The following is a 15,403-nucleotide window of genomic DNA, read 5'->3' as shown; positions in this document are numbered from 1 at the left end:
ACTTCCCTAATTCCCCAGTTATTAGAATTTTCTCCTTCTTCTCCTACAATCCAAAATTGTTTTGTAGTTTTTAATCTGTTTACATCTTCTTTCCCCCAATAGAATGAAGCTCTTAAGGGAAAGGACTAGGTTCACTTTTCCCTTTGTAGCCCCAGTATCTAGTGCTGTGCCTGGAGCACAGCTTGTTGAACTGGATTGACTTGTAACTGACAAGGAGCCAGAACATCTGGGGCTCTCTGTGCTCTAGGACCTTGGGCTGTCTCTGCCCAAGGCCAACCATCTAACAGTTCCCAGCTTTCACTGATTCATCTTGCTGCTCTAAAAGGATGGAGATGGACCCACCATTTTTTTAAGCAATTGGGGTTAAGTAACTTGCTCAAGGTTACACAGCCAGTTATTTCTGGGTGTGGTGCTGAGTATCTGAGCCCAGATTTGATCCAGGTCATCCCGACACTGGAGCCGGTGCTCTTACTTGCTGAGCCTCCTGGCTGCCCCTAAGCAATTGGGGTTAAGTAACTTGCTCAAGGTTATACGGCCAGGTGTTTCTGGGTGGGTGCTAAGTGTCTGAGCCCGGGATTCAATCTCCAGGTCTTCTCAACACTGGAGCAGGTGCTCTTACTCGCTGTGCTACCTGGCCGCCCCTGGACAGACCATTTTCAAGGGAGGAAGGGGAAGGCGGCCCCCTGATCACTGATCACTCACTTCCTGAGGTCATAGGCTCATGTATCTAGGACTAGAAGAAGCCTCAGAAATTCAGGTCCTTACTGGACCCTAGAGAAGTGAAGAGACTTGCCCAAGATCATATAGCAAGTAACAACAGCGAGATCTGAATCCAGGTCCTCCAGCTCCAGAGTCAGTGCCTCTGATTTCACCCAGGATCCAAGTATCAACACTTCCTTAAACCTGGTATCTCCTCCATGTGGACACTCACTCCACAGGTGCAGATCACAACCTGCCCATGCTATCTCATCCTGTGCGATCTCTGTGCATGTCCTATCACAAATGCAAAGTGAGGGATCATTGCACCTGCTGGAGGCCTTTCTACTTATAACTGGTGTCTACCTGCTTAGACCATAAGCTATCTATCTCTAACTCTCCCTCCTCCTGAAATACGAGGGTTTCCTGGTCCACCTCCTTTGTAGAATCCACATCAACAGAAAACACTATGGGAGATACCCCGCTTCCTGGCCTCTGCCTCCAGCTGCCTCCCGCCAACACAAGAGAAGCTTCTTGAAGGCAGGCCCCGCTCGCTTTTCTGCACTGGCTGAGCATGTTGCCCGCCACTGAATGAGTGCTTAGGAAATGTTTTTTCAAGAGACCCCTCAGATATGATATAACAGTTTCACATCTGTAAAATTACTATTTTATTATTTACTCTAAACAGTACTATTACTACTACTAAAATGCTATAAGGAAAAGCCTTTGCCAACCTCACAGTGCCCTAGGAATGCCAGTAGTTATTTTAATTTGCCTTTATGGAATGGAGGATGGAGCTCAAAATGTCACAAAGCCTCAGGATATTTCCCATGGGGTTTATAATGCCTATTGTTCCATTGGATTCTGTACTGGTAAAGTTACACCAGGGGCCAGCTTGACTGTCACTCTGGCACATTTTAAAACCTCATTTGTTCCTGTGGCTTGAAATAAATGTTGTCGATTTTTCTGGCATAATGGATCCGCTTAACACCTGTGTGGCCTGAGATGAGTCACTTTCCACTCTAGGCCTCTGTTTCTTTCTGCAGTCAGATCAGATGAACTCCAAAGATCTTTCCAGCCCTACCTCCTCTGTTCCTCCAAACTACCATTTGCCTCGTTTCGTCGCTGTGATAATTCTCTCTGTGTGTGTCTCTCTTTCTCTGGCTTTATGTCTCTCTCTCTTTTAATATTTCAGGTCCAAGGCCTGTGGTGTATTTGCAACATGCCCTATTTGCGGATAACGCCTCCTGGCTCCTGAACCAGCCCAACAAGAGCCTGGGTTTTATTCTAGCAGATGCCGGGTATGACGTGTGGATGGGCAACAGCCGAGGAAACACTTGGTCCAGAAGACACAAGACCCTCTCAGTTGAGCAAGAGGAATTCTGGGCCTTCAGGTAAACAGGGCTTCAGGGAAAGACCAGTAACTGGAGGGCAGGGAGGTGAGAGAAGAAAGGGGAGGAGGTTTGGAGATCAGACTGTGCAGGCTCAAATGTCAGCTCTCAATGCCTCTAATCCTGGGCAAGCCAATTGCCCTCTCTAGGACCCAGTTTCCCCATCTATGAACTGAAGGCACTCAGGGCAATAGCTCCACACCTGAAGGGATCTCAGAGGCTGTGCAATCCAATCTCAATTTACAGATGAGGACACTGAGGCACAAAGCTTAGCAGACTTGCCCAGGCTCACACAGAAGAATTACAGTCTGAATACAGCCTGAAGCAAACTACACTCTCTCTCTCTTTTTCACTTTGTTTTGTTCCTTCTTCCTCGTTGTTCATTCTATTGGTTATAAATCTTCTGTACAACTTGACTCATGTTTAATGTGAAGGTATATGTAGAACCTATATCAGATTGCAAGCCGCCATGGCGGGGAGAAAATTTGGAACTCAAAAACTTGTGGAATTGAATGCTGTAAACTAAAATTAAATCAATTAAAAAAAAAAGATGAAGAAGTAGGCTTTGGACCCAGGACTACACCTCTTGAAAGTCCCTTTCAGCTCTCAATCTTAGGAGGCCAAGCCTCTCTCACTTCTCTATACCTCTAATTTCCTTTTCAGTTCTAAATCATGATGTGTAGAGTCAGGAGGTTCTTGCCTCTGACATTTACTAACTGCGTAGTCTTGGGAAAGTCACTTAATATTGTTGAGATTCAATTTCCTCACCTGTAAAATGGGGACAATAATAATACTTAATGTACATATCTCATAGAGTTCTTGATATCTTAATTGAGATAATTTATATAAAGTCCTTTGCAAATCTCAAAGCACTATAGAAATGTCAACTATTAGAGTATGGATAAAATAGTGCCTGGGATATGAAAAAATGCTCTAAATCACTATTGATTAGAGATTGCAAATCAAAACAACTCTGAGGTACCACATCTCACCAGTAATATTGGCTAAGATGACAAAACAGGAAAATGACAAATGCTGGAGAGGATGTGGACAAATTGGAACACTAATACATTGCTGGTGGAGTTGTGAACTGATCCAACCATTCTGGAGAGCAATCTGGAATTATGCCAAAAGGGCTACAAATAATTTCATACCCTTTGACCCAGCAATACCACTTCTAGGGTTGTATCCCAAAGAGATCATAGAAGTGGGAAGAAGACCCATATGTACAAAAATATTTATAGCAGCTCTTTTTGTGGTGGCAAAGAATTGGAAATTAAGGGGGTACCCATCAATTGGAGAATACCACAAGTTGTGGTATATGCATGTTATGGAATACTATTGTGCTATAAGCAACAAGGAGCAGACAGACTTCATATTTACCTGGAGAGGCTTATACAAACTGATGCTGAATGAGAAAAGTAGAGCCAGGAGAAATTTGTACATAATTACAGACACAACATATGTGTGACGACTAACTTTGATAGACTGAACTCTTCTCAGCAAGGCAGGGTTATAAGGCAACCCCAAAAGACTCATGATGGAGAAAGATGTCTATATGCAGAGAAAGAACAGAGTTTGAACCCAGATTGAAGCAAACTACCTGCCCTTTTTCTTTTTCTTGTTTGGTTCTGTTTCCTCTTTCCCATTGTTCATTCCATCTGATACAATCCTTCTACAAACCTGACTAATGTCAAATGTGAAAGTATTTTCAGATAAAAAAATAAATAAATAAAATAGGGCCTGAGACATAGTACATTGGGAAGAAATGCTTTTCCATCCATTCATTCATCAAAATATTCATTATAACTATAACCTCCCACCCAGAGCATTCTGCTGATATGATTAGAATGAATTCAGTGAGTTTTCAGAAAAAGAATTTGAACCCAGATCATGTGACTCCAAAGCAGTTCTTCCCCCACTGTACCACATAATCTTTTGAGAACATTTGGATGTTCAAATCATTACATCCAACATCCTCCTTTGAAAGATGAAGGAAACTTATCTGGAAGGCCTGGAAAAGTGTAGTGATGTCACTACAAGGTCACATAGCTAGCTAATAAGTGACTGAGGCAGGATTTGAATACAAATCATATGACCTGCATCATCCAGCCTCAAAATGTGCTTATCCATTCATTTATTTGGTGATTTATTTGTTTGTTTGTTTATTCAATTGTCCATGCATTTATCTATCCAGTCATTCATCCATTTATTTATTTATTTTTGGCTTTGGGAGTAGGGATTATTGATACTCAGGCTGGTGGCTTTACCTTCCTTCAACAGTAACTGGTCCTCAAGAATTTCTTTAGTCAAACAATTCAACCCCTGGGGCCACCCTTCTGGTTTTAAGCCTCTCTGGATTCCCCTAGGCTAGGACCCAGAAAGTAGACATTCATGATCTGTTGCTGTGTCTACTACCCATGTTTCCCTGATAATAAGACACTGTCTTATTATTTTTTTGGACGGAAAAACACCAGAGGGCTTATTTTCAGGGGAGGGCTTATTTTAATGAACATTGACAGCAATGACATGTGACTCCTCTACAATTGCTTTCTTATACTCAACAGTATACCGTAGCTCTTCCTTTTTGTACTCATGTCTGGGGGTCAAAACAGACAGAATAATAAAATTATGACCATCAGTCCTTCTTTTCACTCCATCATGCCCCCTAAGTTCTTCTTTTTTCCTCCATCATGCCCTTTTTATCCTCCATCATGCCCCCTCACTCCCGCTTACATACCAGGTTTTTATGTTGTCCTGCCTCAGCTCTCCTCCGCGGCACTGCTCTCAATGGCGCCAGCAAGCAAATCACTGGGGAAGAACAGGATGACACGCTCACTGCTGCAGCTCTGATTGGATGCAGCTTGGAGCGCAGCATGCATTTCACCCGGGGAGGGGGGATGGTGCATACAGAGGGTACCGTAATGTAGCGTGTAGCGCAGGGGAATCACCTTCACTACAGTAGCAATCTCAATAGGGCTTATTTTCGGGGGAGGGCTTATTTTAGAGGAATCTTACACAGTAAGGGGAGGGCTTATTTTCGGGATAGGTCTTATTATCGGGGAAACATGGTATGCTGAGGTGGCTAAATAAATGATTAAATGCCCGAGAAGGCATACCCATTTAGTTTGGTGCCAGCCAAGCTCAGTAGTCAAGCTCTCTGGATTCAAACTACAACTTTGCTCTCCTTTCTTTTTCTAGTTTTGATGAAATGGGCAAGTACGACCTCCCAAGTGTGATCAACTTCATCGTACAAAAGACAGGGCAAAAGAAGCTGTACTTTGTTGGTCATTCACTGGGCACCACCATAGGTACGCTTAGAAGAGACCAGTGACTGTCGGACAAATGCTGTGGCATGGCCTTCCCACAGATGGTGGTCAGATGGGTGGCAGATGTCATGGAACACAAAAGAAGAAGGCTTGGGACCATAGACATAGAGCTTCAGGTTACCACAGGGGTTCTCCAGACCAATGCCCTCAATTTACAGATGCAGAAGTGGGTCACAGAGAAAAATGCTCTGTCCAAGGTCACACAGTGATGAAAGGCAGGGCTGGGATCTGAACCAAGGTCTTCTAAATGTCAATACAAGGCCCTTCAGACTGCCCTCATGGAGCTCAGACAGCTAGTCAAAAAGTGCCTGCAGGTGCCAGGCCCTGAAGCACAAAAAGAGGCAGACGAAAGACAGTGCCACCCTCGGGAGCTCCCAAAGCAATGGGGGAGGGCACAAGCTCAATAAATACATTAACTAATTAAAATAAATAGACAACTAGACAAATGCATGAATGAATGAACAAGGAGATAAGTAAAATAAATAAATAGTGTATATAAGAGAGAAGACAGTAGAATGATGAGACTCGGGAAAGGCTTCCTGCAGAAGAGGAAATGTTAGTCTGGACTTAAAGGAAGCCAGTCAGGATGGGAGGCAGGATGAGGGCCAGGATTCCAAGCATGAGGGACACTCCCTGGGAGAAGGTCACAGGCACCTGGTCCCACCTTCTGGGTTGGAGAGGAGTCGAATTTCATTCATCTTCTGGACCCTTCCCCCAAGATAGCCTTATGTGAATATGGGTTTATCAAATAACTATCAATACCAATGTAAATAGCAATACAAAATAGTAAATAGAAACACAGAATTTTATCAAATATAAATATAAAATAACTTTATAGGGAAAAGCATAAGAAATGAATACAGGAAACAAAGAAGCGTCCTGCCCGTGGTCCTATGTTTAGGCAGGCTCTCCCACTCATCCCCTCCTTTTCCTCTTCCATGAAATAAGGGCTTTGGAGTAGTTGATCTCTGGGAAACGGGGCGGGGCAGGGCGGGGCGGGACAGGGAGATATGGGAAGGAAGACAGGAAGAGAGGATCGAAATACATCTTGAAGATGGAAAAGGACTTAGACCTTCTAAAAGACCTATAGGAAAAGCGCCCTATAAAAATGAGGGGCTAGGGCCAGGGGACTGCGGCCCGTCTCAGTTCCGCACCCTCCGGATCCTAGCTCCTCAGCGGGGTCCCCAAAGGGAGCCCCGCCCTCCTCCTAGGGCCGGGAGACCGAGTCATCTTGTCTCAAGGCCCCAGGCTGCTCCCTTCAACAGGCTGTCTTGTCCTCTTCTTTCAGGGTTTATTGCTTTCACCACTAGACCAGAAGTAGCCCGAAGAATCAAAATGAATTTTGTCCTGGGTCCAGTGGCTTCATTCAAATACCCCAAAAGTATTTTTGCCAATTTTTTTTTACTTCCGCAGTCGGTCATCAAGGTAGGCAGCTGCAGCCCCCTAAACTTCCCAGTTATTTGGGGATTCCTCTAAGGACCCCAAGCCTCGGAGGCTTTAAATCCTGCTGAGAATCATAAGAAGAAAATGAAAGTAAGCGACAAAGCTTTTGCATGATTGCTGGTGCGTGTGTGAGAGCGTGTGTGTGTGCGTGTGAGTGTGAGTGTGCACGTGCGTGGGGATGCTTGTGCACAGACACTGCGCTTGCACGTGTATGCGTGTGTGTGTGTGCATCCTCTGGTAGGGGTGCACACAAGTGTGTGCGTGTGTTCTTCATTGTGTTTGCACCGTGTGTTATGTATGTGTATACGTGTGTGCGTGTGTAAGTGTATGTTCTCTCATGCACAGGTCTGTTTGTGTGTTTTCCATTGCGTGTGTGTGTGCATTGTGTGTTATATTGTGGGTGTATGTGCTTCGTGTACATGTTTGTGTATATTTGTGTGTCCCTTTGTGTTTCTGTGTACATGTACATATGTCCATGTGTGTTTTGCACATGTATATCTCTGTGTGTGCACCGGTGTATATGTCTGTACTATGGGCATGCCTGTATGATGTATATTGTGCATGTCTGTATCTGTGCATATCTTTGTGTGTGTGTGTGTGTTGCAGTTTTGGATTTTCAGTACTGATGGGAGAAAAGGCTAGAGCCACCCACCACCATTTTTAATGAAGACATTTATGGAGTTACTAAGCTTCGGGAAACACTGGGTACATACTGTTTGCTCTTCTCACTGACCTTGCTAACTAAGTTAAGCAAGTATTAACATCTCAATTTCACAGTTGAGAAAAGTGAGTCTCAGAGAGGTTGAGTGATTTCCCCAGGGCCACATAGCCACTAAATGTTGGTGGCAGGATATGGAAGTCAGTTTTTCTGGAGGACACTGCAGGGGGATGGTCAGAGCAGAGGCTCTGAAGTCAGAGGATCTGGATTCAAATCCTACTTCTGAGGATCAGTCCCCATGTGACTAATAATAGATCAACAAGCATTTATTAATGGTCCTTTGGAGATGTCCCTGTCTTGAAGGCGTTCACCTTCTTCTGGAAAAGGTAATGTGCATGTGCAAGTCACCCTGGAAGGGAACACTCCTTGGGCTTCAGTTTCCTTATCTGTAAAATGAGGGACTTGGGCCAGATGAACTTCAAGGTTTCTGCCTCTAGGGCCATGGCCCCAGCCTCCAAGCAAAGCCCATGCTCTATTTTGCCAGCTGACCTTTACAGCACCCCTTTAAGGATTCTAAATTTAGACTTTGGACAGTCCGAAATTATCCTTTTAAAAGGGGAGGCATCAAACATTTATTAAGCACCTCCTGGTTGCCAGGCCCTGTGCTAAAAGCTTGTGATACCAATGTAAGCCAAAAGCCAGAGCCTGTCCTCAAGGAGCTCACATTCCAATGAGGAAGACAACCCCAAAGAGCTGAGGGTGGGGGAGAGGGGGGTACACTTGATGGGCCATGGCGGCTAAGTCAAGAAAGTCAGAGACAGAAAGGAAGTGAAAGCTGGCCAGCTCAGACACTTCCCCAATACGGAGGCCCCGGCACATTCTTTGGAAAGAAAATAAGGGAAAAAAAGAGGATAAGTTTTGGGGGAGATGGACTGGGCAATGGGGTGGAGAAGGAAGGATATGACCATCATCGTATCGCTAGAGCATTGTAAGGTTTAGAGCTCTGTCCTCCCAATAACTCCGTGAGAGTAGAGGCAGCAGGCAACACCACTGGGGATTGGCCATGGTGCCTAGCCCTGCCTGTGGGCCAGAGGGAGTTGGTGGGTGACGCATTGGCTTTGGCTTGCATGGTGGATGCACATATTTACGTGAATTAAATGGAAGACTGGAGCCAAAAAGGAAATAATGAGCCCTGGGTATCTTGGGCATTTGTCTGGCAACACTGGGCATACTGAGGAAATGAGGCAATGAGGAAAATGGCATAGGCGTGAACCAGATTGGGAGTCAGACAGCTGGGTTGGCCTCCTGCTTCTCCTGCAGCTTTCCCGTGTGACCCCAGATGACCTTTGGCTCTGCCAAGTTCTGACTGTGGGGAGGAACCCCGAACCTCTCTTCTTCTTGCCTTCCCAATTATTGTCCTTTTGCTCCCGTGGACTCACAACCTGGGAATGTCCCGAGCTTAGCACAGTCCCTAGCACATAGTCAAAAATAAATGCTAGTTGACCTGGCTTGTGTGAACATGGGCAAAACACTCAACCTCTCTTGGGCTGAGAGCCTCAGGAACCAAACGAGGCGGTTAGACTGGGACCCTTCTGTGCTCCTCCCAGTTCTCTTGGTTACTCTCTGAACTAGGAGACCTCTCAAGCTCCTTCCAGCTCTAAGCCGACCCTTTTACAGATGAAGAAACTGAAGCCTAGGGGGACTGACTTGCCCATGACCCTACAGTGAGTGTCAGAGACAGGATCTTCAGGCATCCAGGTCTCCTAAGTCTGAAAGCAACACCCCGGTCGCTGCTGGTAAATAACAGCCAGGGTCTACCCCCAACAATCCCAGGATGCTACAGTGAGATCCTGAAGGAGGGCAGGGCTCAATTCCAGGTGTTCCTGGCAAGTCTCCCCCCAGGGCACAGTGCCAAATGGGGCTTAGTTTCATTGCCTTGTTCTTCCAGCTAAAGGCTAAAGGTTAACATTAGTAATAATCCTCAAACATGCCCTTCTGGAAATCAGCCAGTTTTTCCATACAGATTGTGTCATTCAGACAGGTGAGGCTCAAGGCAAAGAATGTGTTTGACTCCTCCACTACCCTCCTCAACCCCTTTGCAAACACTCTTAATAAGGGTAACTGGCCAACTGCCGGAGCCACTACTGAAGGGTCTCCCCTGTCATTCCTTCTGCAGGCAGCAGCGCCCTACAGTTTCTGCTTTCCAACCTCTGTTCATTCATCGTAGCTGCCCTAAGTCCCCTGGTAAAATGGAACCTCAGTAATTTGTTGGGCAAGGCACAGTATATGGAAAGAAGGCAGCCTCTAGAGCCAGAGGACAGGAGCTAGAATCTGGGCTCAGCTTCCTGACTGCCACCTCTCTGCAGTGAGTCACGACCCAGTTATCAGTTCCCAGACATCTATGATCTGTTCTGCTTCTAAATCTGTAATTCCCTATGTGGCTCTCTGTTTTACAAGGCAGCAGCTAGCCACTTAGAGCTGCTAGTATAGTGGGAAAGCCCAGAAGGCCATCCTGCTGCTTGATTCCAGTGTGACCTGGAGCAATCATGTCCTCTTCCTCCCAGCCTCAGTTTCCTCAGCTGTAAAATGAGAGGGTTGCACAGGTGGCCCCTATTCTGTGATCTTTGGCTCAAATTCTGTGATCTTTGGCTCCAGTTCTGTGATCTTCAAATCCAAAGTCCTTCTCTTCTCCATACTTCAGTTTCCTCATTTGTAAAACGGGGGTGTTGGAAAAGATGATCTCTTCTAGCCCCTACCCCAATCTCCTCACACATTGAGGAAAGAATGGTTTTTGTATGCCTTCAAAGCCACATGTGCATGTTACTCTCTTGTAAGGTATTTTTTTTTGAGGGGGGAAGGCAAGGCAATTGGGGTTAAGTGACTTGCCCAAGGTCACATGGCTAGTAGGGTGTGTGGTGTCTGAGGCTGGATTTGAACTCAGGTCCTCCTGACTCCAGGGCTGGTGCTCTATTCACTGTGCCACCTAGCTGCCCCTTGTGAGACAATTTTGAACAAATGTCTTTATTCATATCACCAGAATTTCGTTCAGTAACCTACCTCTGTCTCACCCAGAGAGCTATCCCAAATAACAAATGGTATTTTTTTAAAAGAGGAAAAAAATAAGGAACACCAACCAATACATCCAAAAAGCCTAAAAATATATGCAATGTATGGCATCCATGGACCTCCCAAAGAAATGGGGTGAGATGCCTTCTCACTGATGCATGATGCTTGTTCTTTATAATTTTGCAACACTCACGTTTGATTATTTTGTAGGAGTATGATGTGCTTAACATTGTAATAATTGTCTGTTCTGTTTTCTTGGCTCTGCTCACTCCCTGTTGCCTTCTCATCCGTTAACAGCCCTCAGTGCCTGGGGTCTTCTTGTCCTGGAACAGCCCTCTGTGTCTCCAGCCTCCTCCTCCCTCCCCTCATCTTTCAGCTTCCTTTAGTGTGTGCTCTCACCCATTTAGAATGCTAGCTCTTTGAAGGCAAGGGCAATTTGTCTTTCTTTCTGTTTGTATTTGTATCGAGGGCTTAGTACAGAGCCTGGCACATAGAAAATGCTTAATACATGCTTAGATGACATTAGATTATGTCTATTTCCCATGTTTCTCTGTTTTAATTCATCATAGTTGTCATTTATAAAACTTCAGTGAAATTTCGTTACATCCATGTCCCAAAATTCATATAGCCATTCCTCAAATGATGGGATTTACTTTGTTTCCAATTCTTTGCTATCAGAAAAAAGTTCTGCTACTAGTGTTTCAGTGTATTATGGAGACTTTCTTTTTATAGATGGCTTCCTTGGGGACTCTCTGGGTTAAAGGGGACGAACATCTTAGTCACTTTATTCGCATAATTCCATATTGCTTTCCAAAATGATTATACCATTTCACAGCTCCACCAACAATGCATTAGTGTGCCTATGTCTTCACAACCCCACCAACATTGACAGTTCTCATCTTTTCCCATTTTGGGAATGCCGATTTCTGCATGTGAGGAGATATATCAGTTTTTATTGCATTTCTCTTATTTTATTGCATTCTCTTATTATAAATCATTGATTTGCAGTATTCTTGTTAAAACACTTGTTAACAGTTTGCAATTATTCTTTTGAGGATTGCTTGTTCACATCCTTTGATCATTTCACTATTAGGGAATGGCTTTTGGTTCCATCTGTGTGTGTATTTTTTTAGTTGTCTGTGTCTTACATGCCCTTATCAGAGAAATGTGATAAAGATTTTTTTCCCCATTCAGTTCTTTCTTTATGTAATAGGCAGAAACTTTGTTTTTGCAAAAAACAATTTTCTTGTAACCAAAGTTACCTTTTTAATCTTTGATGATGGCTTCTGCCATTTTTTTGAGTACACATCTCCTACCAAGAGCTGTGGGGGGGGGGGGTGCATGAACTGCTCCTTTTCCAATTTTTTGATGGCATGATATTTAACATAAAGGTCACATGTCCATTTCAAATTGATTGTGGAATATGGTATAAGATGGTGTTCTGAGCCTAGTCTTTCTCAGACTTCTTGTCAGTTTTTCCCGTAGTTTCTATCAAATAGAGAGTTCTTTCCTTCGCAATTTATGTTTTCCTGTTTATTGAACACTAGGATGTTAAGTTTCATTTTCTGATTTTTCTTTGTCTATCCTGTTCCATTGATCTCCTCTGTTTTTAATTAACAGCAGGTGTTTTTAAATGGTTTATGTTTTATAACATCGTTTGAGATTTAGAAATGTTTTCATCCCTTTACTCCCTTCATCCCTACAGCAGAAAGATAGAGCACTAGGTAGGTTTTGAGTCAGGAAGATTTTAGTTCAAAACCAGTCTCAGACACTTAATAGCTGTGTGTTCTTAGGCAAGTCAGTTCTCTCTGTTTGTCTCAGTTTCCTTACCTGTAAAATGGGAATGAAATCAACACCTCCACACACCCCCAGGTTGTTGTAAGAATCAAATGACATAATTATAAAGTGCTTAGTACAGCATCTGGTACACAGTAAGTGCTATCTCAATACTAGCTATTGTTGTTTTTGTTACTGTTATTATTTTTCTCTTGATTCTAGAACTTTTTTCCTCCAAATGAATTTATTTTAGCCAGTTATATAAAATACCCCATGGATAGTTTGATAGCTCAAGCATTACAACTATAAATTAACTTTGGTGGAATTGTTTTCATTATGTTGGCATGTCCCAGCCATGAGCACTGAATATTCCTTCAGCTATTCAAGTTTTCTAATATTTTTTATGGATTACTTTTTATTTATTTTATTTTATTTGCTTTTTTTGGAAGGGGAAGGCAGGGCAGTTGGGGTTAAGTGACTTGTCCAAGGTCACACGGCTAGTAAGTATGTCAAGTGTCTAAGTCCAAATTTGAACTCGGGTCCTCCTGATTCCAGGGCCAGTGATCTATTCACCTAGCCACCCCATACATCACTTTTTAAATGAATTTATACAACTGTTTTTTGTACTTTTGTAGATTAACACCAAAATATTTTATGTACCTTATAGTTATTTGGAGTGGAATTCCCTTTACCTTATTGCCTTTTAGATTTTGCAGTCAACAAGCAATAAGTATTTATTAAGCACTTACCATATATCAGGCACCAAATTCTGGGAATACAGATATGAGCAAAAAGAAAGACAGATTGCCCTGCTTTTAAAGAGCTTGTATTCCATTTGAAGAAGATCTTACGCCAAAGGGAGGTGACAAATGAGGGGAGGGAGGAGGAGACTGGAGACAGAGGAGGGCTGTTTCAGGTGAGATGGCAAACTGAGGCATGGTGGCCTTGTCTTGAGAGTCAGAGAGAGATGGCAAGGGGGAGACAAGAGATCTCTCTCTCTAAACACATGGAAGTCAATGTCCCAAAAGTCTTAGTGCAGTTTAAAGTAGTCTAGTTCTAAGCCTACTAAACTTCTACCTGCACTAAGACTTTTGGGACACCCTATACACTGTATCACAAAACAATCTCTTTGGACCTGTTTCCTCTGCAACTTTTGTAACTCTAAATCCATGTTTATACTCTGCCTTTCTAAACTTCAACAACAACAAAATGGGGGCCATAGTCCTTACTTGCCTCCCTCCTGGGGTTCTTGAGTAGGATGCCATCTTTCATATGTCTAGGGCTATGCCAACATGTCTATTGTTGTTCTGGCTTATCTTGGATGACCCTGAAGGTTTTAAGTGGCCAGTGATAAAAATGACCTCCCGAGTCAAGAAGCTTGCCTGCTCTTTCAAAGCAAACTTGTCTGCCATGTTCACAGGCTCTCTGGGGAAACAAAGGTTTCTTATTAGAAGATTCTGTAAAGAAAGTACCTTCTGTTGAATTGTGCAACCGGAAAATCTTCTCCTGGATATGTTCTGGATTTCTCTCCTTGTGGGCTGGATATGATGCCAAAAACCTGAATGTGGTATGTAAAACCCAGGGGCCTTAAGAGATCTATACTCATTTCATTTTTTGGTTCCATCTCTGTCCATACCTAGTTTTTAGGGCTTTATCAGCCCCATAAGACCTACCACATCTGATGCCCCAATGTGTGATTTCTCCCTAGGGTTCCTGGCCAAGCCGAAGAAAAACAAGCCCTTGGCATAGGAAGAGGAAACAGGGCAAGGCCAATAACACTTTCTCCAGGGTGGGAAATGTAGAGGGTGCCACTGCACCATCCTGCCCCATGGGGTGTGGGAGGGCAGGAAGGAACACTTCTATTCCCTGTTCTGATTGTCTCCCTTTCCAGAGGTCACACCCCCAACCTCACCCTCCCCAAGAGTACAAAACTCTGAGTATATTCCTCAGGCATGTTTCTTTTGTCCAGGTGCTACATCCCAGATGAGCCTCTTTTCCTTCCACCCCTGCTACTTTGTTCCAGGTGCAGAATTTTCTTGCATCCCAATTCCTCAGAGCTCCCCTCCCCCACATCCAAAATGCAGTTTTTGCTCAGGCAGGACCCAACATAACACCACACTCACAGAATACCCTAAGAAAAGAATAGGAAGAGATTTGGAAAAACCCTCTTCCCAATGGGTGAAGACTCCTGAACTCATCCAGAATTCTAGTGAAGAAGCCTGGAGGATCCTGGTTTGTAGGGCCTGACCTCCCATGACCCAGTAGCCCCCAGAGCCTTGAATTTACAGTCAGAGGAAATGGATTCACTCCTACTTCCATCACCTACTAGCAGTGCAACCTTGGGATCTCTGAGCCTCTCTGGACTTCTGAGCCCCTCTTTGTAAAATGAGCTGGTTGGAGCAGAGGTCTCTGAAGTTCCTTCCCATTCTAACCTGGGAGCCTAGAAGATCTCATTCTTGGGCAGGTTCTCCTGACATCACTGGAGCCAAACTTTCCCTCTGTTCCTAGTTCTGACCTCTGAAGCCAAGCAGAGAAAGCCTCCTCCCTCCTGTTCTGCTTGACTTCAGCAGTCTTTCATACCCTCATCTGACTGGCAGTTTCCTTTTCTGGAAAATGAAGGGCTTGGAATGGAAAAAGGCAGCTTCCTGCCCCACAGTCTCAGCTCTAGGTCTTGAGATGATTGCTCTCTGCTGAATAAAATTGGGAAGTAGAGATTTCTATCTCTTCACATGACATTTGCTGAGTGAGTTTTTTCTTTCAGAGCCGAACTTCCATCTACTTTTCCCATTCTCCCTCTGGAACATCCATACAGAACATTCTACATTTGAAACAGGTAAGAGTGACTGATCACTGAAGGTCTGCTCTCTCTCCATCTCCCCTCTCCCCATTCTCTCTCTTCTCCCTTCCCCTCCTCTTCTTTTCCCTCCTCCTCCTCTCTCTCTCCCTCTGTCTGTCTCTCTCTCTCTCTGTCTCTCTGTCTGTCTGTCTGTCTGTCTGTATGTCTCTCTCTCTGTCTCTGTCTCTGTCTCTCTCTGTCTCTGTCT

General features: G+C 44.2%; 1 protein-coding gene across 3 annotated transcripts in view; it reads left to right on the top strand.

The window, feature by feature from the left end:
- The window catches only part of LOC138172151 (lipase member N-like), a 55,275-nt gene that overhangs the window by 26,669 nt on the left and 13,203 nt on the right, over positions 1-15,403 (top strand). For 2 of the 3 annotated variants that reach the window (XM_069101769.1, XM_069101767.1), the window contains 6 exons: positions 1,892-2,090; positions 5,289-5,398; positions 6,705-6,841; positions 13,780-13,926; positions 14,068-14,148; positions 15,121-15,192. In XM_069101769.1, the coding sequence (XP_068957870.1) occupies positions 1,892-2,090; positions 5,289-5,398; positions 6,705-6,841; positions 13,780-13,926; positions 14,068-14,148; positions 15,121-15,192 (746 nt within the window). The remainder of the gene's footprint in view (positions 1-1,891; positions 2,091-5,288; positions 5,399-6,704; positions 6,842-13,779; positions 13,927-14,067; positions 14,149-15,120; positions 15,193-15,403) is intronic. The other variant, XM_069101770.1, reaches the window with a different exon arrangement.

Source organism: Petaurus breviceps, unplaced genomic scaffold (assembly GCF_028583685.1).
Source record: "Petaurus breviceps papuanus isolate PSGF00001 unplaced genomic scaffold, PetGlider_PUasm1.0 490, whole genome shotgun sequence".
NCBI lineage: Eukaryota > Metazoa > Chordata > Mammalia > Diprotodontia > Petauridae > Petaurus > Petaurus breviceps.
This window is presented reverse-complemented; position numbering and strand designations above follow the sequence as displayed.